At 43.5% G+C, this 23,444-nt stretch overlaps 1 protein-coding gene and 1 long non-coding RNA gene across 2 annotated transcripts; one reads left to right on the forward strand and one right to left on the reverse strand.

Moving 5' to 3' along the window:
- Window positions 1-314: 314 nt before the first annotated feature.
- pgm5 (phosphoglucomutase 5) lies at window positions 315-23,096 on the forward strand. The gene is made up of 11 exons (XM_042070374.1): window positions 315-961; window positions 3,042-3,204; window positions 3,535-3,681; window positions 3,782-3,907; window positions 4,177-4,367; window positions 5,733-5,887; window positions 10,708-10,823; window positions 13,593-13,728; window positions 14,383-14,566; window positions 18,694-18,831; window positions 20,948-23,096. Exons 1-11 carry the CDS (start codon window positions 704-706, stop codon window positions 21,035-21,037), a joined length of 1,704 nt encoding a protein of 567 aa, XP_041926308.1. The 5' UTR covers window positions 315-703; the 3' UTR covers window positions 21,038-23,096.
- LOC121690056 lies at window positions 5,821-13,628 on the reverse strand. The gene is made up of 3 exons (XR_006024979.1): window positions 13,540-13,628; window positions 6,605-6,670; window positions 5,821-5,904 (listed from the first exon to the last, which is right to left on the reverse strand). It is a non-coding gene; the product is annotated as an uncharacterized LOC121690056 (long non-coding RNA).
- Window positions 23,097-23,444: the final 348 nt, after the last annotated feature.

Below are 23,444 nucleotides of genomic sequence, written 5' to 3' on the forward strand. Positions count from 1 at the left end.
CATGTTTTGTTGTAAGTCGTAGGAAAATATATTAAAACTTGAATACAATAAATTACAAGCCAAATATTCAGTATTCGCTGACTTATTCGAGGCCAAGAAGAGTCAATGTGTCACGCGTCACTGTCACTGAATAGGAAACTTTTATTAATTGCGTGCCCAGCGACAGCTAGCCGGTGACAGCCCTCCTGTGGTCCACAAGTGTTCATGGACAGAGGGAGCGTCCGGTTACATAGCTTTGGTCCCTACCCTATTCTTCCCACACATCATGGGTTATTTTTGGCAGGAGACGCAGCTGATTATAGGAGTTTTTGGCCCTCCCTAATTTTTTTTTGGCAAGCTGCTGTCCTTCTAAAGGCTTACTTGTAGGAGAGGGAGTTGTCTAGCACAGTATTTGATCTCTGACTTTTTCGTAAACTCACATCTAATGCGCATAGCCTATAGGTAAATGTTAACAGTGCTTTAGATGAATATTACTGTAGGCACCCGTTGATGTATCAGCTTCATCAACTCACTGTAAATCGTCATTGAAGAGGACGCACCCATTCTCAACGATTGCTCTCCAAGTGTGGATCAAACGCGCTTCTCTCAAACGTTTCAGGCTCAAGCCCAGTTTGTGTTTGTTTAACTGACCAGCAGACGAAGTCTACCGTGAATTTCTCCCCGCTATAGCCGAAGCCTCCGCTGCCGGTGGTTGAAGAAGATCATGGAGACTACCCCTATCCCCGTCGTTACCGTCCAGACAACACCTTTTGATGACCAAAGACCAGGGACTAACGGGCTCAGGAAAAAGACGACAGTGTTTGAGAGCAAGAAAAATTACTTGCAAAACTATGTTCAAAGTGTCTTGTCATCCATCGACCTGCGGGACCGCCAGGGATGTACAATGGTTGTGGGCAGTGACGGGAGATATTTCAGCCGGACAGCCATCGAAGTTATCGTACAGATGGCCGCAGCAAATGGGGTAGGTGTATGTGTGATTAAATTGTTGTCATGTCGTGTTCTCTTTATTTTATAATAACTTCCACAATCACCACTCTCTCATTATCACTCGCCATTACCTGCCTGTCTATTAAAGTTGATTTCAAGGTACCGTTCAACTAGCCTGCCATGTCCTCTTGCTTATGTTTATTCTCAGTTTGTCATAGCACTAGTCATAACAGTATACACGTGGTTGTTAGTGTCAAATTCACACACGGCTTTTTGAGCAAATCAGGGTTATTATGCGGCCACATCACGGGAAATATGGTAGAGTAAACAGTGTTGAAGTTCAAAGTTATGTTATCTGCAGTGCCATCCTGCCATCCTTCCTCCTCCAACTTCCTGCAGAATCGGTACTTTCCCCCCATTAACCTTCCACGTTCAGGATGGAGACTCGGGGATACAGGGGATGCCCCTAGTGCCTTCTGCCCGGGTGCGTCTTGGGGGAGCGAAAATCTGCCTGCATAGCTGCGTTACTGACGGGACAGACGAGGGAAACACCACGGCATAGTTTAGTTGATCCACACACGCTCCATTTCTAAATATTGCCTTGTCTGCTTATGTTTTGGCATTTGTGGATGGGTATCTAAACTATGCTGGCTGTATCAGCTATCCTCCCGACCGACAGAGAGATGACACGACATTGGTATGGCACAATGTGGCACATTAACGTGTCTGTTACCCCGGTGATGTATAAACACCTAGTTCATGAATCCGGGGGAGCGGAGCGCATGTTGGCATGTAGCACCAGAGAAATCTCTCTCCCCCTCCCAGCGCGCATCCCAGACAGCACCTTATATGGATGACCAGTACTAAGCTTTTAGGGAATACGCTCGTACCGAGGGAGCAGCAGAGCTCGGACGACTCCGGTATAAGTAGAGGATAGCTGGTGGTGACCGTTGGCTTGTTACTCTCTCGTTTTCTCTCTTTTGTGAGTGCTCAGGAACCTTGAAGTGTAATGGAGCACTGGGTCAGCATAACAAACGTCGGAGCCAAAAGAGTCATGTAACAATCTAATAATAGAGAAAAGCTGAACTCATTTGACTCGCACTTTATGACTGAAAACGCGACCTCATGATCATTCAGCAAAGGTAGAAAGTGATGTCAACTGCATAAAATTCATGAATGGTGTGTAATCTCTGCCCAAAGATATTGCAAATACTCTCCAGACCAATATACATCTCATTCTTTCAAGGTCCTGCCTACCCTAGCTTTACAAGCCCTGTACTGTAAAGTAGTAGCAATAGTGTGCTCTGCCAGATGTTTTCATATATACTTAAGTAATCCTGTAGTATTTGAATAATCTTAATAATCACCTGAATATTACAAAACATTGAACTCCCCTGTAAAAGATAAATTAGGGACAAACAGCCGAGTTGTGTCACTTGGCATACAAATGGCAAAATAAACCTCTGCCATATTCATTGGTTCAGTATTCAACAAAAGCAGAGTTAAAAGAACTATGCTAGAGGGTCTTTAACTTTGGAGATGCTTGGACTAATTGGACACCAAGTCTGTGAAATCCACACAAATGTATTAATGGCTTCATTATTGCATTTGTATGGCTTCATACAGCAGTAGGCTACATACCTAAAGGAGTTGAACAGTGATTGAAACCAGGCCTGTTTTCCAACGTGTTGGATTTACAATTACAATTCTGACTGGCTTATTTCACTGTCTATGCCAAGCACCCTCAAAGGTCAAATGTTATATTTATTGTATGATACAGTGCTATGCTTGTTATCATAACCTCTGCCTTCTAAGATTAGTTCAGTTTTATTCAGCCTGGCAAAAACCTTGACCATACCGCATACACCATTCACTTAGTTCATATAAAACATGTTTCAGATTCAAAAACTAATGTGATGTTTACAGAAAAAAAGCCTAGCACTCAGTGGAACACCATGATCAGCAGTGGATACACTTTTCCTATGAATCCTCAGGTTGAAAAAAAGAAATTAAATGGTAAAATTTGCACATTTTGTGTAGAAATTGTATTAATCATTTGTGATGGATCCTAAGAAACAGACAGATAGTCAGCATGTTTTTGAATGGTCCTCCAGATTGGGAGGCTGGTTATCGGACACAACGGAATCCTGTCCACCCCGGCCGTATCCTGCATCATCAGGAAGATAAAGGCCATCGGAGGGATCATCCTCACCGCCAGTCGCAATCCTGGGGGCCCCGCTGGAGACTTTGGGATCAAATTCAATGTCGCCAACGGAGGTGAGATCCACTGCAAAGAGTTTGTAGCCCAACAGAGAGATTGTTTTCACATGTTCCTGTAAGATGTTGTAAGATATTGCTTTTGAGCCATCTTTTCCCATCCTCCTGTTTTTAACCGCTTTCATTCTTTCAGCTTTCCTCTAAAAGATACTCTTTGGAATCATGCCCTTGTCCTTCAGGAAACATTGTACACATCCAGTTATATATTTGGTGAAATGTTGTATTACCAATAACAGTCATAATATCTTTTTTTCATTGAAGCGATTTCAGTGCTAGTTTTCCGCCAGTTGCCTTGATATGTTATTGTGCTTGCTTGTGTTTTCTCTTCAGGTCCTGCTCCAGATACAGTCATTGATAAGATCCATCAGGTCAGCCGTACTCTAGAGGAGTACGCCATTTGTCCAGATATGCGCATTGACCTGTCCAGACTGGGTCGCCAGGACTTTGACCTGGAGAACAAGTTCAAACCCTTCCGAGGTATTCAGTCAGAACAAACAGTAATCCACTACCATCTGTAAATTTAAAACATCGTCAGTCCTTATTGTATATTTCAGAAGTTGTACTGTTTTGTTCCCAGTTGAGATTGTGGATTCGGTGGACGTGTACCTCAACTTGCTGCGGGGGATATTTGACTTCAGCGCTATCAAAGGCCTTCTGACCGGACCGGACCAACTGAAGATCAAGGTGGATGCCATGAATGGAGGTACCAAAGCAGTCATCATTACCAGTGACATCATCCAATATAGAGAACACATGTAATTATCTTTGATGATACAAAAGTACATAAGCATAAAAGCATCTTTAAAAGTAGCTGACATTATGGAGCTTTTCAGTCACTGTGTTTAGTTTTTAGTTGGGCACAAGATTCAGTCCTGCTGGATAACCACCAGTAGAAACTTCCACTGACCACATCTGTGAAGCAGCAGATTTGTGGGCTTTTTTTGTTCCTTATCTTCTGCTCGTGCTTCTCAGTGATGGGCCCGTACGTCAGGAAGATCCTGTGTGATGAGCTGGGTGCTCCAGCCAACTCTGCGGTGAACTGTGTCCCTCTGGAGGACTTCGGAGGCCAGTACCCTGACCCCAACCTGACCTACGCCACCGCGCTGGCCGATGCTATGAAGGGAGGAGAGTTCGGCTTCGGAGCTGCCTTCGATGCAGATGGGGTGAGGGAATGTGCAGCTCTGCTGTTGCGCCATTTTGAACTTTTGAAATTTTGTACTGTCAGCAAGCAGGCATGCATTCAGAGAGTCCGCCCTTGAATCCCTGAGCACCAAGTATTCTCCAAATTGACCATAGTGGTAGCTCAATGCAAGTACACACAGTATAAAATCAGTGGAGTCATTCATCGTTATGTTCATGAAATATTTTACAGCTCAAACACATGTCAGATAGTTTTATAATCTGTATAGAAGACCAGATGTTGTGCAAGGTAATGCTGCCCCTAATACTACTGGTAATATGTGCTGCGATGTTCATGGTGGTTGTCTGGCATAGCCAGGCTCACATTTTGTGGGAGGGGATGAGTTTGGGCTTGCTTCCAGGCTAACATTGTGGTGTAGAACTGGCTGATTGTTTGTTAGAAAAAGTAAATGATCCGTTTTCAAGTACCGGGACAACTCCACAAAAGGTAATGAAACACAGCATTTGGTGTCTCAGCATCAAATAATCTCCTCGATTAGTCTGAAACACTCTCGTGTCCACCTGGATCCATGAGTGGGATTACGACCTGCATATCCATCCTGATACACACTGATAGCCAACCATTTCTCATCCCTGCACGTATTTTCTTAATCAGGGCTGGGATTAGGCTGCTTGTTGATACGACACTTGGCTTTCTGGCGGAGGGTAATCAGCAACCCTCAATTCTCTCTAGGTCATGGTCACTGGTGCCAATGCAAGCAACAGTCAGGCAGCCAAAGGCTTGAGATATTGTTCATTGGGGCCCTCAGTACCAAAAGAATAAGAGCAACTATGTCAAATGCTGTTGATATACTGACAAAACATACACAGATGAAAACCATTTAAACGACTACAATCAATCTGCTATTGGCCTTAGCTGGCTGACGCCCATGTTCACATGTGAAGTTTCAGTAACATACATTCACATTGATTTCTTTGTGACACTTTATGCTCAAAGTACCAAGATGTAACACGGTTTCTTGTGTTCCAGCTATCATTCTGATTTTATTTACCCAGACACTGAGAAAACAAATTAGATAATGGATTGTATAACAATACTGTATATGTATTGCCCCTCAGTTGTGCCTGTATGGAGTCCAATCAAAGCTCATGAGAATAACAAACAATAATTCTAAGCGAATCGCTGTCTCAGTATGTTCATTAATACTATTTTTTGTAAACTTGTATGGGGTAGGTGACAATGTTCCTCCATAATTAGCTTTGAATCACTGGTCTATTCAGTAATGCAGACACTTGCTCTTTCTCTCTCTTTTCTTTATCATGAGACTTCATGACTTTAGCTGAAGGCATTTTGTAGTGGCGTCTGACTGTCTGCCTTCCCTTGACAGGATCGCTGCATGATTCTGGGTCAAAATGGTTTCTTCTTGAACCCGTCGGACTCTCTGGCTGTGGTGGCCGCCAACCTTTCCTGCATCCCCTACTTCCGCCAGTCGGGCGTCCGGGGCTTTGCCCGCAGCATGCCCACCAGCACCGCCATCGACAGGTAGCAGTCAAACACACCTACAAGAAATGACCCACACACTACACAGCACGGTCTGAGTTGGTGTGTGTGTGTGTGTGTGTGTGTGTGTGTGTGTGTGTGTGTGTGTGTGTGTGTGTGTTTTGTTAAATTAAGCTCCTTTGTCTGTGCATAATTTTATGTGTGTTTCTATCTCTCTCTCTCTCTCTCTCTGTGTGTGTGTGTGTGTGTGTGTGTGTTTAGTTAAATTAAGCTCCTTTGTCTGTGCATAATTTGATTGTGTTTCTATCTCTCTCTCTCTCTCTCTCTCTCTCTCTCTCTCACTTTCTGTGTGTGTGTATGTGTGTGTATGTGCGTGTGTGTGTGCAGTGTAGGTTTGTTTTTGTACTAAACTGTGATTCACTTCCATAGGATATCACTCCAAAACACACTAGCTTTTCTCTGTGATTGCATAGGTTATTGTAGCTTCAGTTGAATCTGAAGACATCCATCATGTACCAAATTAAGTTGTTTTTGTTGAAAGCAATTGGACAGTATTCCAGCTTGCATGTATGCCAAAAAGTTCTGTCGTCTAGTTTGCAGCATTCAGTAGCAAAGCTTGAGAACAGGGATGGGGACAAGGGAACAGGATGTGACCTCACAGGACATATCTAGCAAAGATCCTTAATATACATGCTTTATCAACCGTCTCTGTATCTAGTCTGTAGGGACATTGTGCAAGAAGGATAAATGCCGATGTACCTGAAAGATGGAGATCCCATTCGGCCAGAGAGTAGACCACCCACTTGCCTAGCCTCAGGACATGTTCTGTGGAATGGAGGGGAGCAGAATTCAATGGCTAATGTTTTTTGGAGCAGGTCTAAGGAATTATATTAGCAGACATCTGTGCAGGAGAAATGGAGTCGTCTGCCAGTTCTTGCTCCAGGGGGGTCAAGGATTTTGATTCTTTATACAGGGTTCCCATGCACGGGAGAAATTTATAGCTGTAGTTATGGGAAACACATGGACAATGATTAAAGATCAGATTAAAACATCCATCATCGAAATGGCGTGAATGTAGAAGTCGATTTTTGTACACCACTACACCCAAGAAATGGACAGAGAGAGAGAGAGAGAGAGAGAGAGAGAGAGAGAGACATACACATACACTGTTTGCTATCTGAATAAATGTCATATCACTTTTGTGGGCTGTCTCTGTGACTGCACATGCCAGATGTTTGTGCTGACAGTGTTAGTGCAGTCAAAATCTTTTTTTTTTTTTTTTAATCACATTTCAAATGTGCAATGGGGTCAAAGATGAGGTAAAAGTATTTTTGTTTTTTTGTTTTGTTTTCATGGAGATAACCTCACTGGTTTTGTCTTGATTTGACTCATTTGTCCAAATGTTGGTTGAATGTTTGCCTGGATAGTTGGGGTGTTTGGAATACCCATTTGGACGCAGATGGTATTTTACCTCCCCCACACCAGTCATGTTAAAAGGGCCAGAAATAAATATCAAATGATCCTGGCAAGCTGATGCTTACTCCAAACCGCCAAAACACTGTGTGTATTCTCTTAAACTGGATGGTGTTTACATTCCCATACATTTAGCACAAGAGCTGTATGTAATATGACTGTTACCAGGGGATGTTCTCCTTCTAAATATGGCAAGAGGAAAGGGACTAACCATGCACAGAGCTCCCTGCTGCATGAACTCAGCTAGTTTTAAAGATCTGTCCGAGGGGGCCTATTTCAGCACAGCTTTCATTATGGCTCAAAGGTCATTGGAACCAGCAGCTTGGACTACGTGACCAGCGAAGGGGACACAGTAATAGTCAAACACAGCGATTGTTTGAAGTTAAATCTGTCCTTCAGGGCCAGTTTTAGTTCTTGACATGCTTGGTGAACTACCCCCAACACAGCATGGATTATCAATGTTAACCCCAAGTGCTAACCTACAGGGGCCCAGTCGGGCCTGACAAACAGAGGGGCCAGGCATTTTGTTACTGGACAGGCCTCGGCCACTATGAATAACAGTGTGAGCTCAGCCACAGCCTTGACGAGGGAGGCCTTCAGCAGCTAAATATATCTGTAAAGTTATGTCACATCAGTCCCAGTTTGCATAACCTTTTCATGTTTCAATGAGTGGAGGAAGAATGTTGCACGGCTGTGCTTTGATTTTGTGATGTCGGAGTCACCGATTGGTCAGTGTGAGCTGGAGGCCAGAAGGCGACCCGTTGCATTTGGTTTTGTGTTTCTGTTTTGTTTTAACCACATCATACACACCGTGACTCATGTTCTGAGTTCTGTATCAGAGATAATAACTCATGGAGACACTGCTGATGATTCCAAGTCTAAGCTGGCTTTTAGATGGGCTTTTTCAGATCACAGGGTATTTATAAATGACTCACATCACACTGCTGCCACCATCATGTATGAATCAAATAAGTATAAGTATATATACTTTTTTGATCCCGTGAGGGAATCCACTGGTCGGGGCTCGAACCGGCAACCCTCCGGTTACAAGTCCAGAGTGCTAACCAGTAGGCCACGGCTGCCCCAAATAAGTATGAGTCAGCTACTGTCAGCTTCTATGTTTTGCCACAACCCCCCTACTGCCGCATTACAATAGGAATCCATAGGAATCCATCAGATGTGAATCTCCCAGACTATTTGTCATTCCTGTCCGTGTTTCTAAACCTTAGCACTGTCCATAGTTAGACTGAGAATTGCTGGGGAACGCATGAAGGACGAAATACTAAGTGCTAAGTGGTGGGTTAATGACATCCTTCCCTCTCAGTATTTTGAAGAGGAGGTGGAGGGGGAGAAGGGATCATGGCAGGGGCAGGAGCAGGAGCAGGGCCAGTGTGGATAAATGTCAGTAGTAAATTGCTCCTTAAAATAGGGTGTTCAGAACAGACAAGGCCGCCTCCACCGAAGAAAATGACCTCAGAGTAAGACGAGGTGTTCCAAGAAAAGCTGTCACGATATAATGTGTCATCAGCTTAGACTATATGTTGAAAAATTCAGGATTTAAGTTCAGGATTTAATTCAGGAATGTCTAAAGGAGAGGGGCCACCAGGGAATACCCAGTAATGTACAAGGCAATAAAACACTGACTCAAGAACATTGTTATTGTAGTTCCCAGTACAGCATGTTTAAAGTACATTTGGATTTTCCCATGGATCTCGCCCTCCAGATCAATGTTATTTTTATACCGTATCTATTAAAGGGGCGATGGTCTTCTTTTCAGTGATGGCAAATGGGCAAGCTGGCAAAGCCCAGCGAGTTTGCGTATCTAAGCAGGAGGATGGGAGTTTGCGTATCTAAGCAGGAGGATGGGAGTTTGCGTATCTAAGCAGGAAGATGGGAGTTTACTGAGCAGCACCGTGGCTTTTCAGAGCCCTTTAATCAGCTATGGTGATTAGGAGAGGACCCTTCTGTTGACACCCTCCAACGGATTAAGTGAAACCGCATTTGCTGTCGTTTGTTTAAAGGCGCTTAAAAACACTGGTGGTGGTGCTGTGTGTGTGTGTGTGTGTGTGTGTGTGTGTGTGTGTAGTGGTGTAGTGAGTGGGTCTTGTTTTCTCTGTGCCTCTGCCTGCTGGGCTGCTCTGCTCCCCTCTGGAGAGGCCTGGACCTGGAGAGAGAGTGTGTGTGTGTGTGTGTGTGTGTGTGTGTGTGTGTGTGTGTGTGTGTGTGTGTGTGTGTGTGTGTGTGTGTGTGTGTGTGTGCGTGCGTGTGTGTGTGTGTGTGTGTGTGTGCGTGCGTGTGCGTGTGTGTTTGTGCGTGTGTGCGTGTGTGTGTGTGTGTGTTTGTGTGCGCGCGCGCGTGTGTGTGTGTGTGTGGCGTCCCCCCAGCACTGTGCCTTTTTAGGAGTGCCTCTCAGCAGCTCTGTTTACACTCAGGGCCACTTTGTCCGGCGTGTTTATGCTGCTCTGGAGGCCGGGGAATAGATCAGCATGCAGGGAGGGCTTCGCTTATGAACTGTTTGAATAGGAGATGCCAAGCAGCGAAACCTTCAGATGTTGGTCAGGGGGGCGACCACTGATTATGAGTCAGGTGAATATTTATATGAACTTTAGGTCAGTTTAAGAACATACCGTATGTTTGAGGGCGATGTTGATTACTAAGTGAGAGGAACGTGTGTATGCAGTCCGTGAGTTTAAATTGATACTATACACGCTGGGGTGGTATCGTGGTTGCCGTATAACATGCCATTTTTGTAGAGGTCTGTTTTTGTGGGCGGTTTGTGTTTACAGTGGTTGCCAGCGGTAACTGGTCCATGCCACGATGCAGCAGAATAGTGACTCTCTTGTTTGGTCACGCTGCTGTGGAACAAAGATGGAGTAAATGGAGGGAAACAAAGATCTGATTCTTCTTTCTCTCTCTCTCTCTATCTATCTCTCTCTATCTCTATATATTTGCTTCTGTCATATGTGTTCGTTCTCAGTAGAACTGATGTGACAGATCTGAGTTGGGTTAGCTTCTTTGGCTCGTTGCTGCTTGATACTCTACAGGGACTGAGGAGAGGGAAGTAAACAAGCACTCCAAATTCCACTCCCTTTCTCAATAATAATCCCTCTCTTACTCACAAATAGTTTATATAAGCAGAACACAGTACAACTTTTTTTTATTACACAGAACTCTTCACATGTATGATTGGAATGTCACCTGCTAAAACAAGCAAACCTGCACACCTTGTTCTGTGTTTGTTATTAGAATGTTATCTAGCTACCTGAGTCTCATCAGGATTGTGAACGGATGGCAAGATAGGGGCTATTTGAAGTCATAAAGTACCATTCCTTTGGCTAGCATCACTGAGTTCTGAACTCCACATGCACCCCCCCACCCCCCCAACCCAGGGTTGCCAAGGCGATGAAGGTGGCCCTGTATGAGACTCCTGCTGGGTGGAGGTTCTTCGGGAACCTGATGGACTCTGGGCGGTGTTCCTTCTGCGGGGAGGAGAGCTTCGGAACAGGTGAGTACTCATCATCACAGCCCCTCACGGGCCTGCTGACTTCATCCCAATACGCCACAATATATTTATGAACCATTTTGTCAGGTACACTCAGAAACTTTGATACACTTTAATGTACATGTAGGCTTCCCCACACGTATTCAGTGCATGTTTTCAAGTCATTACAAGACACAAACATCTGCAGAAGCAGAAAGTTCACATGAGGAGGACCAAGGTCGTCCCCTAGGGTGAATACAGTGATTCAGCATCTGTCTTTTCTATTTAGTAGTTGAGACTGTCAGGGAGACTAAATTCCTGAACAAAACCAAGAAACACATATCAAACACAAGTCAGGGGGATGTAATCATGCTAACAAGGGCGCTCCGTCTTGGAAAGTGACTTTTATTTACTGCTCTCAGGGCTTGCTAGGGTTCTCCATGAGCTGTCCTGACAGAAAAAAGAGCTATTGGCTTTAATGTAACCCACCTACACGTCAACATGACAAAAAGGAGTGTGTGCACTTTCGCTGAAATCCTCTTGACATTAACTGTAAATAAAACTCTGTAAATACAAGACGTTCCACTGCTATAAAAGGAATATGGCATTTTGAAGGCCTGCTACCCAAAGGAGTCCCCCTGGCAGCCTCCCCAAGACCAGGAAAATCTCTCTCTGTTTGAGATTGACACGGAGGAAGGGGGGAGTGGGAACAAAAGATTGAGAGAGAGAGAGAGAGAGAGAGAGAGAGAGAGAGAGAGCGAGAGAGAGAGAGTATTGTATTGTGGTTTGTTGAATGTTCTCCACTGAAATGTGAAATTTGTGGGTACCCTTTTATGGGAAAGCCCATTATGGGTGACTTGAGTTCTCAGCCCTCTCCTGATTCCTTGATTATTGAATAACTTTGGAATTCCAGATATGCACTTCACAACTACAGCATCTCTGCAAACGGCAGTACAAATAAATCTAATACAAGCTACGTAAGTACATCCAATCAGTGTCCTGCTCAGTGAATGGAGGAATAAGTGTATCACGTAATAAGTGATCATAGTCAATAGACCATCATTAGTTAAACCAACAACGGCATTTGCTCCTAAGCTGTATTGAATTGCAGGGCGTGATTGGGTCCTTGGAGGAAAGAGTGAACTTGGCTTTCATGTTTAGGACAGTAACAAAATGTCCTCCCTTAGCCTTTACCCTTTATCTCCTCAGGAAGTATGTGAAGTATCCATCTTTTTGCTTTTAAGTAGTAGGTCAACAAAGTCATATTGTTATGCAGGAAACCTATCATCTGAAGAGACCTTTATGGGTTTTTTTCCATCCTGAATGTGATCTCCTGTTTGTTGTTATTGTGCCTCGTGCTTGGTCTGAAAGATTGAATTTATGGAGTGTTTGTTATGTAACATTGTCTTTGACTTCCAAACATGGTGGTAGTGGTGGCTGCTCAGCTCGGCTGATGATAAATAGGAGTCAGTGTGCTCAGTTGCACTTTAAATGAGCGTTCCCCCAGTAAAAGCTCCAGCTGGTATAATGGACGCTTATCCCTCCCTTGAGGAGAAAGGGCCCTTAATGTTTGTCCAATGGGGTGTGTTTGTACGCTTGCACTAGTCCTGATGATATATGAACTGTGCTATATGAGGGCTCGTGCCAATGGAGGCCTTTGAGTCAAAGTAGTGTAGAGAGAGAGAGAGAGAAATGGGTTGTGTGTGTGTGTGTGTGTGTGTGTGTGTGTGTGTGTGTGTGAGAGAGAGAGAGAGAGAGAGAGAAACAGAGAGATAGGGTGAGAGATGAAGTGAGAGAGAGTAAGAGAGATGCGATGAGACAGAGGGAGAGAGAGTGAAGGAGTGAGAGAGAGAGAGAGAGACATAGAGAGATGGGGTTGGAGAGGGGGAGAGAGAGAGAGAGAGAGGGGGAGAGAGAGAGAGAGAGAGAGAGATGGTGAGCTTATCTCATGTGCAGATGTTTCTGGAACATTTATGTGGTTCACCACATCTCATCTCTTCCAACATACAGTAAACATATTGTTCTGAAGAAATCTTGTTTATGTCATTCCATTAGAACTTCTCTCCAGGCACATTTGGTATTCATTAGATATGTGTAGCCTATGTGATATAAACAGTGAAACAGACTGAAGTCTGAAACCAGATCAATATGAGCAGCGTCAACCAGTTGCGATGAACTGTAAATATCTGATCATATCTGACATCAATACTGAAAAGGAACATACCATTTTAATAGTAAAGATGTCCACAATAATGCACGCATATAATAAATAATAAATGTCTACTTTATTTGAAGGTTAAAATTACATCACCCAGTCCACATCTAAGTTGTGTAATATATATAGTATGCAACCTTCATTACTCTCCCCTTTACTTATACATTTCATTGCATGTACATTCACATCTTCATCAGTGAGGAGCTTTGAAAGGTCACTAATTGAATCAGTCTTCGCATTCAATATTGCATCCTGGTACAACTTCCTGACAAAGACAAGGAACAACTCACAAGAATCATCACACAACACTCAACCAAAATCACTGGTTTCTCTCAGACCCAACTCTTAAGACCTTTGCAGTTACGCAGTAGAAAGAAAGGTTGGGTCCATCACTAAGGATCCTTCCCACCTCCTCCACCATTCCTCCCAGCTGAGACTGTTTCAGAGCACCTCTGGCCAGAAAGAGAACTTGCAAAAAGTGCATTTTGTTGGAGCGTAGCTGCAATAACATTTGGATTTATTTACCTTTCATGAGTGCAGAGTTTCGCCCTTCTGTCCCCCTCTGATGTAATGTCCAGGCTCCGATCACATCCGAGAGAAGGACGGCCTGTGGACGGTGCTGGTGTGGTTGTCCATCATGGCCGCTCGCAAGCAGGGCGTGGAGGAGATCGTCAGGGACCACTGGGCCAAATTTGGACGCAACTTCTTCTGCCGGTGAGGCTTGCTCTTTGTCAATGTGCCTGTGTAAAGACTGTTATTGAACTAATACCCTTCCTTTCTAAATGGCCCCGTTAGCAGTTTTTCTATCTATCTGACCTGGTTTCATGTCATCAGCCCAAGGCCATTTTAGCACCCGTGGTGTTAAATTAGTCGTTTATGATTGGCTGTGTGGAAAGCAAATTCATAGGGCATTAGTTTGCGGCGACTTTCATGTTTTTTCATAGGGCTCTCATCATCATGGCTGTGTTGTAGTAAAAGCATATCCTTTCCTCTTACCTGGCTCCTGCAGCTCTTGACAAAGCCCTTCCTTAGCTTTGGCCTTGCCCTGTTCCCACATAGGCGTCCCACAAAGTTTAGAGTCAGAGGGACGCTGGCACTAGAAATGATTTACGTTGGTTTATGGAGCCATGGCTAGCTGTAAATGTGGTGTTCTTCTTCTGATGTCATATTTGTGCGCACGGTTGCAGTAACATGTTACTGCGTGTCATCATAAGCTAAACTAAAACATGCATACTTAATGACACTCTCAATGACAGTGAAGTGGCCCACCTTAATCTGTGCATCTGGGAATGTATGTGACTTTCATGAAATCACAAAAACATCATCACTCCTACTTATCAGATGCCTTGTTTTTACTCATGTGTCAAGGTTTGATTATGAAGCCATCGACCCCAGAGCTGCATTCTACCTGATGAAGGACCTAGAAGCTGTCATCACAGACAAAGCATTCTGCAGTCAGAAGTTTGCAGTTGGAAACAACGTCTACACTGTGGAGAAGGCCGACAACTTTGAGTACATCGACCCTGTTGATGGGACTGTGGCTAGGAACCAGGTGAGAGATCACTTATCATTCAGCCTCTGTATGATCTAATAGAGACATTTATGTTTGTATGGTTTTTAAGGTACATTTCTAAAGAATTTAGCTGGTATATGGTTATGTGAAGGTGAGTTCTGTCCTCTGAGTTGGAAATGCACACCACTGTGGCCTCGTATCAGTTATCAAGTTAGCTTTTATCAGTGCCAACTGTAGTGTTATTGTTAGCAAGGCAAGTCTGTTGGCTGTTAGCTAGTTAGCTCACTAGTTTTAGACAAAAGCCCCTTGCCCCTTGAACACAAGGAAGAATTTCAAATTTCAAGTTTCCGGGTTTCGCATACCAAAAAATCAGTTTATCAGGAGTATGAAGGACTGAAGATAGAGTATAAGAATGTAGTCCATGTATGTTAAGACACCTTATGTCCAAGGAATTAAATTACATTAACAGTTTGGCCACTGCCCTGAAACAAATGTGAACAACCTCAGTCCTCCTCCACACCACAGACACACACACACACACACACACACACACACACACACACACACACACACACACACAGACACACTCCTCGGAAGAATGTAAACACACACATATGCATGGAGCCAGAACACACACACAGAGAGAGAGGGTGAGGCTAGAATAGTAGAAGCCTGGAAGCTTCTCTCCACAGCAACAAGCCCAACCCTGTCATGGTCAATGGAACACTCCGGATGACCTCTCTCTGTTCCATCCGTCTCTGCCATCTCTCTAATCCCTCCTTCTCTTTCTCTTTCCATACCCTCTCATCCCTTTTTCCTCCGTTCACACCCAGACTTTTCTCCTCAGAGGTTTTCTCAGCTGACTCTTCTGTTCCAACCAGAAATGTGTGAAGACTCTATCCAACACACACACACACACACATACACACACACACACACACACATACACATACACATACACACAGTGGAACAATACTTGAAAATAAATGTATTTAATCTCCAACATGATAACACCAAACATTTTAGTGCTGGCTTCAAAAGGAAAACGTAAATGTAAAATTCCACGTTGTGGAAAAAACACACTTGTGGATTCTGAGGTTGCAGAGAATAGCAAGCCTAGAATATGGAGCTAGAAAATTTCAGGAAATGAATGATAGGAAAACATAAAACATAAATCTTTTTGTGTGTTAGACATCAGCTCCGGTCTAATCCATCCCTGCCTGTCCTTGTGGGTGTTATCACAGTAGCAGCGCATTCCACACACGCCAGAGTTGTTTCAGCTGCTGCCCCTCTCTTCCGCAACTGTCAGTGGCACCGAGGAGGCCCTCCACAAGGGTATCAGCTGTCTAACCCCACACACACACACACACACAGACACACACACACACACACACACACACAGACACAGACACAGACACACACACACACACACACAGACACAGACACAGACACACACATACACACACACACACACACACATTGTCACCCAGTCAGAGAGACAGTCAGAAGCAGCCTGACTACATAAATGTGCGCTTACATATGCGGCGGGGCTATGAAGACAGGGAGCTTAGCACAGCTATTCCGTTCGCGCTGCTATGGGGAACCACTGAAGTCCTCTTGCACTCCCCCCCCCCCTCCAGTCTCTTTGTCACTCTTGCAGACACACATTTGCACTGACATGTGCCACTTTAGGAGACAAGCTTTTGTTGCCCCGTATGTAGAATCCAGTTTGCCTTTTTTTCACCTTGCCCTGCTAGTTTGAAAGTATTTTGTTTTGTGATGATTATCTTTTAAAAGATATCACTCTAACAGTACAGGAAATTACGTAAGATTGATGAAACTCATGTTGGAAGCATAATTATTTAAATATTGATCAAATTTAATCACTATGTCACTCCCAAGAATCGTGTACTATTCCAACAGTTATACCATCTGTAGACTGTCCTGGTGGGAGCCCATCCACAGAGACTTTGTGGTGCGCTGTGATAATGACCAGTATCTCTTTTAGGGGACCTCCCCAAAGGCACAGCGTGCCTTCGTCCAGTGAGGAGCTTAGCTGTCCTGTCCCAGTGCACAAGTCTGTTTATACTTTTCATTCATCCGCAATCCAGTGCTTTTAGAGTCTGAATGCTGCTCCAAGTGTCTTATCACTACAGTCAGCTTTTTTAGCCTGCTGGCAGAATTGTGAAATATATATTGTATGCCAACAGTTAATTTACAGTACTCTACCAAGAGCTACTCTGGATTTTTTAAGACTCCTGAAGAGGGCAGTGTTAGGCTTGACGTCTTTGAGTGTTTTTCCTTCTACCTGATCCATACAACTGACCACTGGCCTCCTGATGTGGCTGATTCTGCTGCTGCAGGAGAATGTGCAGTATGCTTTGATACATGATCATGCTATTGGTCACCCTGGATCAGTCTGACCACAGACCATATCAGTTGGTGAATGGGGAGTACAGCTTAGAGTAAATTATAGTGTCACAAATGTCAGGTGTTTACTTTATGTGAAATAATTCAGCAAAGTTACAGACTTACAGAATTGAATTGTATTGTGCCTGCAGCCTGAAGGAAGCAGCCCAAAAGCAGTGAAGAGCAGGTGTCTTTGGTCTAATATGATCTACGTGAAGTAATTCAGCAATGAGTCATAGAGTTTGTGTGCATTGTGGAAACTGACTGTCCTCTGTGGAGAGGTTTATTTGCACTCATTAAAGGCAGTGTATTATGAAGCCTGTGTCAAACTGCACTGCACTGGACTGGTTGGTCTGCTCTGAAAGAATATTCTTCATAAATGTTCATATTTTTTGATTGTACATTCATTTTTACACATTTAGTTAGTTAGGTTCTTTATTGTCCCTGTTGGGAAACCTTTTGCCAGTGAGAACAACATTGCAGCATCAGTCCACAGTACCCCAGTATCACACAGGGGTCCTTAGTGAGTTAGAGATAAAAACTAAAAATAAGTGCAATAATGGAAAAGAAAGGGAAAAAAGATCAACTCAAAAAGATCACCGTCTAGACCCGCTGAAAAGAGGTACAGAAGGCGTCATGACCTACTCTTATCTCACAGGAATTTGTTTATAGACATAATCACATGGGGTATAAATGACTGTTTTGTCCTATTTCTTAAGAGGGCTGGGTAACGGTACCTGCAGCCTGAAGGTAGCAGCTCAAAAGCAGTGAAGAGAGCAGGTGTCTTGAGTCTAATATGATCTACGTGGAGTAGTTCAGTAGTCATGTTGTTTGTGTGTATTGTGGAAACTGACTGTCTTCTGTGGGGCGGTTTATTTGCACTTAAGGGCATTTGTCATTAAGGGCAGTGTATTATGAAGCCTGTGTCAAACTGCACTTTGGAATTGTTTAGTCTGCTCTGATTTTCAACAAGCCTTGAAAGAATATTCTTCAGAAATGTTTATATTTTTTAATTGTACATTAATTTCTACAAATTCACCGATTTGAGGGAAAAATACTTGCCAAAGTTCAGAGTTTGATCAACTGTTTTCAAATGGGTATGTTAATGTATGAAGATGGCTGACTAGCAAATATTAAAGGAAAAGAGAATGCTTTTGAACCTTGATAAAGGTGTGTTACGATAGGTTAGGGTCACATTGTAGGGCAAGTACTGACTTACAGGCGGGGTTTCAGTGATGTCACTACCTGTGGCTAATTGGTAAATTGAACACCTGTCGTAACCTTTTGAAGAGAAACTGTTTTGGCAGCAATTCGTTATGCAAGGCCCAGCGGGAGCTGTGGCCTGTTTGTCCCTGCACGTTGCCGCCATTTGTGGACTATATTTTGGTTTTAGAAAAAGCACCATCAAATTATAATAAAAACTTGAACGTGTACGAGAACCATCGCTTGGGCTGGCCATAGGGCTACAAGTATCGGAGTACCGGGCCAGGAGCGCGAGGATGCCACAGGTAGGTGACCACTCTCTGATTCTCCTGCCAAGCTGACATGCACACACACACACCACAGTTAGGACCTACTTCCAAGTTTGTGCACCACACGTAGGGCTAGCGTGGAGGGTGGTTCTCAGGTCTTTCTGTGTTTGTTTCTGTTGGTTGCGAGTTGCGGTAGGCTTTTTAGTTTAATTGAACATACCCTAGACAACGAAGAGCTTGAGCCAGGACCGCCTCGTAACAGGTGTCTTCTCTCTGCCTCTCCAGGGTTTGAAGATCAACTTCTCGGACTCGTCCAGAATCATCTTCCGCCTCAGTGGGACGGGCGTGGGTGTGGGGGCCACCATCCGCATCTACGCCGAGAGCTTCGAGAGGGACCCAGAGAGACACAACAGGGAACCCCAGGTAGGCCTCCATGATTTGGTAGAGAGGTTCCCACACCCCAACTATCTTTAGTCCACATGCAGGACAAAGTTCTTCTTATTATTATTCCAAAAATAATCCCGTGGAAATGCATGGATTCCAGTTGCTGCTACTGGAAGAAACTGGAATCCATGCATTTCCACTGAATTATTTTTGGAATCTGATCCCTTATCATACCTGTTCATTCTTACTCGTCGCTCGACTTATCGTGACTAAATTCAAGATGGCTGCAAACGCTAAACTTCGTGAAGATACTGTCTGTATAAATCGTCTTGTAAGTAAACTACCAGTGCTTTTTCAAAGTTCTCAATGTCTCGTTTTAAATGTCAGGGCCCTCGGAAGTCTACCAATGAAGTGTGGAGATACATTGAGCCTCGTAAATGGTGTAAAACAGTGATTTATTTGCATGGCTAGCCCGATGCCGAAGCACCACCATTGAAAAATCTGTTGGTAGCATCGGCTAACTAGCGCCAGATTTTGGAGTGCAGGGGACAAGCCGAGATGGGCTATGAGACATACGTTCACACTCGGTATCATGTTTCAACACACTTTAGGTCAATATCACACCAGAATTCTCCTTTAACCAACTATTCAGTTTCATTTTAGCCATTTTTAACCAGAAGGAAAAATGAAGATTTTGCCTTTCAATATTGTTATTAGTGATATGTATACCCAAAGCCAGATGATAAGTATGTGCCCAGTTTATTGTGTGTTTTTATCTTGCCCATATCGATTAGTAACTTGATTGGATGGATGCTGGTTAGATAAAGTGGGTGCATAGGTGCATTTGGCATTGGCAAGGGCAAAGGTTACGGATATGCGTGAAAAAGTATCTGTATGGTGGACAGACCCCACCAATTATTTCTCTTTGATGTTCATAGTATATGTTTAGAACTCACACAGTGCTGTGCAAATAGTCTGAGCAACTGTAATGCCAAAGTGACACAGCTACCCTGACCACCAGCATCATCACAACATTGATGCTGCTCTCACGACTAAGGGAATTGTTTTGTTGTCTGTCATCTTTTTATTGGTGTTTTTTTCTAATACTATGGAGTACTATCGATCTGGAATAACAGTTCCACATCATCATAGATTGTCCAGTCATTATCAGGCTGTGAGTTGTTTTCCTGAATTGATAAGGCCTACGGCTAGTTTATAGCTTCCAGTGATTACAAACAATACATGAATAACATGGACTGGCATGGCCAAGTGTTGAGTGGATAATAGATACCAAAATATGTTCATGTCTTTAGAGCAGGGGTGGGCAAACCTTTTGGCTCAAGGGCCACATTGGGTTTTGAAAATTGGCCCGCGGGCCGCACAACCTCCCCAAACGACACACACACACACACACACACAAAAATACATTTTTTATAGCCTATCAAAAGTATTTGTTTTAAAATATTGCTTAAAAATGCTAATTTGATGCTGTTTAACAAATGTATAAATTGTGCACTGTCGCTTTAAGAACAATTTAATGATCTTCTGCCTGCTCAGCTATGGCTAGAGCTGTACCTTCATTTAACATGATGTTTTGACATTGACATTGTAAACATTCTCTAAGGAATGTGCAGCTAACCAACGTCGTCTCTATCACAGGAAAAAAATAGCGAGCAGCCTGATAACCAAATTAAATGCTTGGCGGGCCGGATGAAAGTGCTTGCCCACCCCTGCTTAGAGAAACTTGCTATGCAAAGGTTTCTCAGATAAACTTGCGACTGAGATTGCAATGTATACCAGAAGCACAATTGTAGTATTAAGTGACATCAAAAAGGTATAATCCCCATAGCTGATTTCAAGTACTTGCTTGCATTTTGCAGAGGTTAATGAATATTATACTGTTTGGTGCATTGTGCTCATTCAGTTGTCTGATGTTTGCAAACTGACCTTTTAGATGTGATTGGTGGTGTTATCATGATCTTTCATTATGTAAAGAATTACAACAGGACATGAGGTTATTTAAAGTAAGATGCATGCAGGGGTTGTGCATTTTGCTTTGCCACATTGCCTTGTTCTTCTAACCAGGAGTGAATAGATGATGTTTTCCACTACTACCTTCAGAAATATTTGACCGCAAATGTCTATCTTTCGGCAGGTGGTGCTGGGACCCCTCATCGCCATCGCCCTGAAGATCTCCGACATCCACGAGCGGACCGGACGCCGGGGTCCCACTGTCATCACCTGAATCTCTACCCTGCCCAGCCGTCCACGCCAGTCCCAGACGCCCCCCTCCCCTCCCCTCCCCGCCCCTCCCCAGCCGACCTCCTCTACTCCTCGCACTGGACTATCACTCCTCACCAGGGGCCAAAGCCACGAGTCAGACTCCCTCGGGAGCCCCCCCGTCTGTCTCCGCCTCCTCCGTCTCCGTCTCCATGCCCTGTCCTCCTCCCGCCTCCTCCTCCTCCGACAGCCTGCTGTCCATGCAGTAGACTTTTCCATCTCTTCCATCGTCACGAGCAACACAGAGAGAGACACCGGCGTCCACTATGCTGTCGCTTCCACCCTGACACCCTTTCTAACCTCTTCCACAGGCTGCCATTTTTCGGACACAAATATAAACTTTTGGCTAGTGTGCACGTTTCACCATCTGCCTTTAGACCTTTGCACTGATACAACACTTTTTTTTTAAGAACTGTACCTGAGGGTGATGCAGTCTATCCACAGAGCAATTGTTTTCAAACAGATTTCAATATACATTCATGTCTGTAGCTGAGTATTAGAAGGTTATGCACAGTTGAAATCATTTGATCAAATCAAACAAAAACAATTTGTCAAACCACTGATATGTAATATCTCCTACTTTTTGTAATGCTGAAACACTGTGTGAAAAGAGCAAAATGATATGATATACAGCTCCTAGTTATATAAATATTTGTTTGGTTGTTGGCAGAGAAAAATATTACAGTATGTTTGTCATCATTGCGAACCAATTTTTTTCCATTGAAATGCATTTGTTTCTTCTCTGAAGCCTGTTGCGTCTGTGGTGCTATATGTATTAGTATCAGCTCCTGCACTTCCCGATTACCAACAGATTACCATGTTGAACCAACAAGTGGTGAACACATTAAAAACCTGAGGAATAACAGTGAAGATTATTCAATAAGTGTAGAGCTTTATGTTTTTTTCTTTTTTCTTATTGTTATTATTTATATATTTTAAGACGGCCCCTAAATTTGCAGTTCCGGCCCACAGTGGGGCTAGTGAGAGGTGAATGGACTTTATTCTGGTGTGTTCCGTGTTGTACGTTCCACGGGTGAGAAGTGTACCGTGTACCAGGACCATTTGCAGCTTCTTCGGTCCCATTGTGAGTTTTCAACGAACTGTTGCTTTCTTTCCAATCTACCTCCTATTTAGAGGGTGATAGAGACATAACTCCTTGATATGCGTAGCAGTTATATCCAGATCCACTTTCAATCCAACATTTGTATGTGAGCTCAGCCACATCACACTTCTCAACCAGAATCTCTCAGCATACTGGCATAGTTTTGTTCATACAGTGTGTACACAAGAAAGGCTTGACTGACATTACAGAGTGAAACACATTCTTTTCCTCTCCTCTTCTTTGTTCAGAGAAATCTGTATTTTTCAGTAACTGTTGCTTGTGTGAGATGCTCTAAACCACATGCCACAATGAAGAGGTGTACCCTGTGGATCATGATAGACATAGCCTCTTGATTTCTCCAGTGAACTGAATCAGACAAAATGTCTCTGCATTTTATTTCCTCTCTTATCAAGGATTTCTTTTCTTTTTTTTTTTCTTTTTTTAAATCACCACTTTTCGTAAAGTTTTGTCCAGACTGTAAGCGGCACAGTGAGCACAAGAACAAACTTCCTTTCTGAAAAATTATGACATTTGTTTCTCATGTTTGTGAACAACAAATCCAGCTTGTCCTTGTTACATCAGATATGTTTATTAAGACTGCAATTCTCTTTTTTTAAAAAATCAAATAGCAGTCCACTGCATTATTACACCCATATCATTGTGAGATCTGTTGGCTGACTTTCAGTGCACTGGTGGGACCTGTGACCTGTGCTCTTTTTGTATTTCCATACCACTACATGAAATGTGAACTGCTTCCCTGTCCTCTGCTCGAGGGGAATCACTTGCACCCGTGTGGCTGTAATATATGAAGGGAAGGAGGTGAAAAGTGAAGTGAGAAACAGGAGAAGCGAGCACGCTGTCCTCAACACTATTTAATTGTTTCAAGGCAATGCTGAAATAAAACCTTTTGTGTGTCTCGGAATTTGTTCTGGTCATCTGACAATTTCTCGGTTATATTGATGCTATCAACACTGTTGGCAAGACCATTGGAAGTATTTGGTAATGTGCACCTCCAGTTCAGTAACCCTTGGATGTGATTACATGTGCTGACACAATACATGTTCCTGTTTTATCAGTGTTATTTAATTGGGCTCAAACACCTCCAGTGATTCCTACGCCATTGTCAGACATGGATTTGATTGGGGGTCAAGATGATCTTGTTGTGGCGATATGGTACTTAGTATCATACCGTCTGTCTTGGACTGGAAGTCTTTGTACGTGTCCATGGATTTTATTGAGATATCGTGTCAAAGGATTGAATTGAGGTTAA

Source organism: Alosa sapidissima, chromosome 18, assembly GCF_018492685.1.
Source record: "Alosa sapidissima isolate fAloSap1 chromosome 18, fAloSap1.pri, whole genome shotgun sequence".
Classification (NCBI taxonomy): domain Eukaryota; kingdom Metazoa; phylum Chordata; class Actinopteri; order Clupeiformes; family Clupeidae; genus Alosa; species Alosa sapidissima.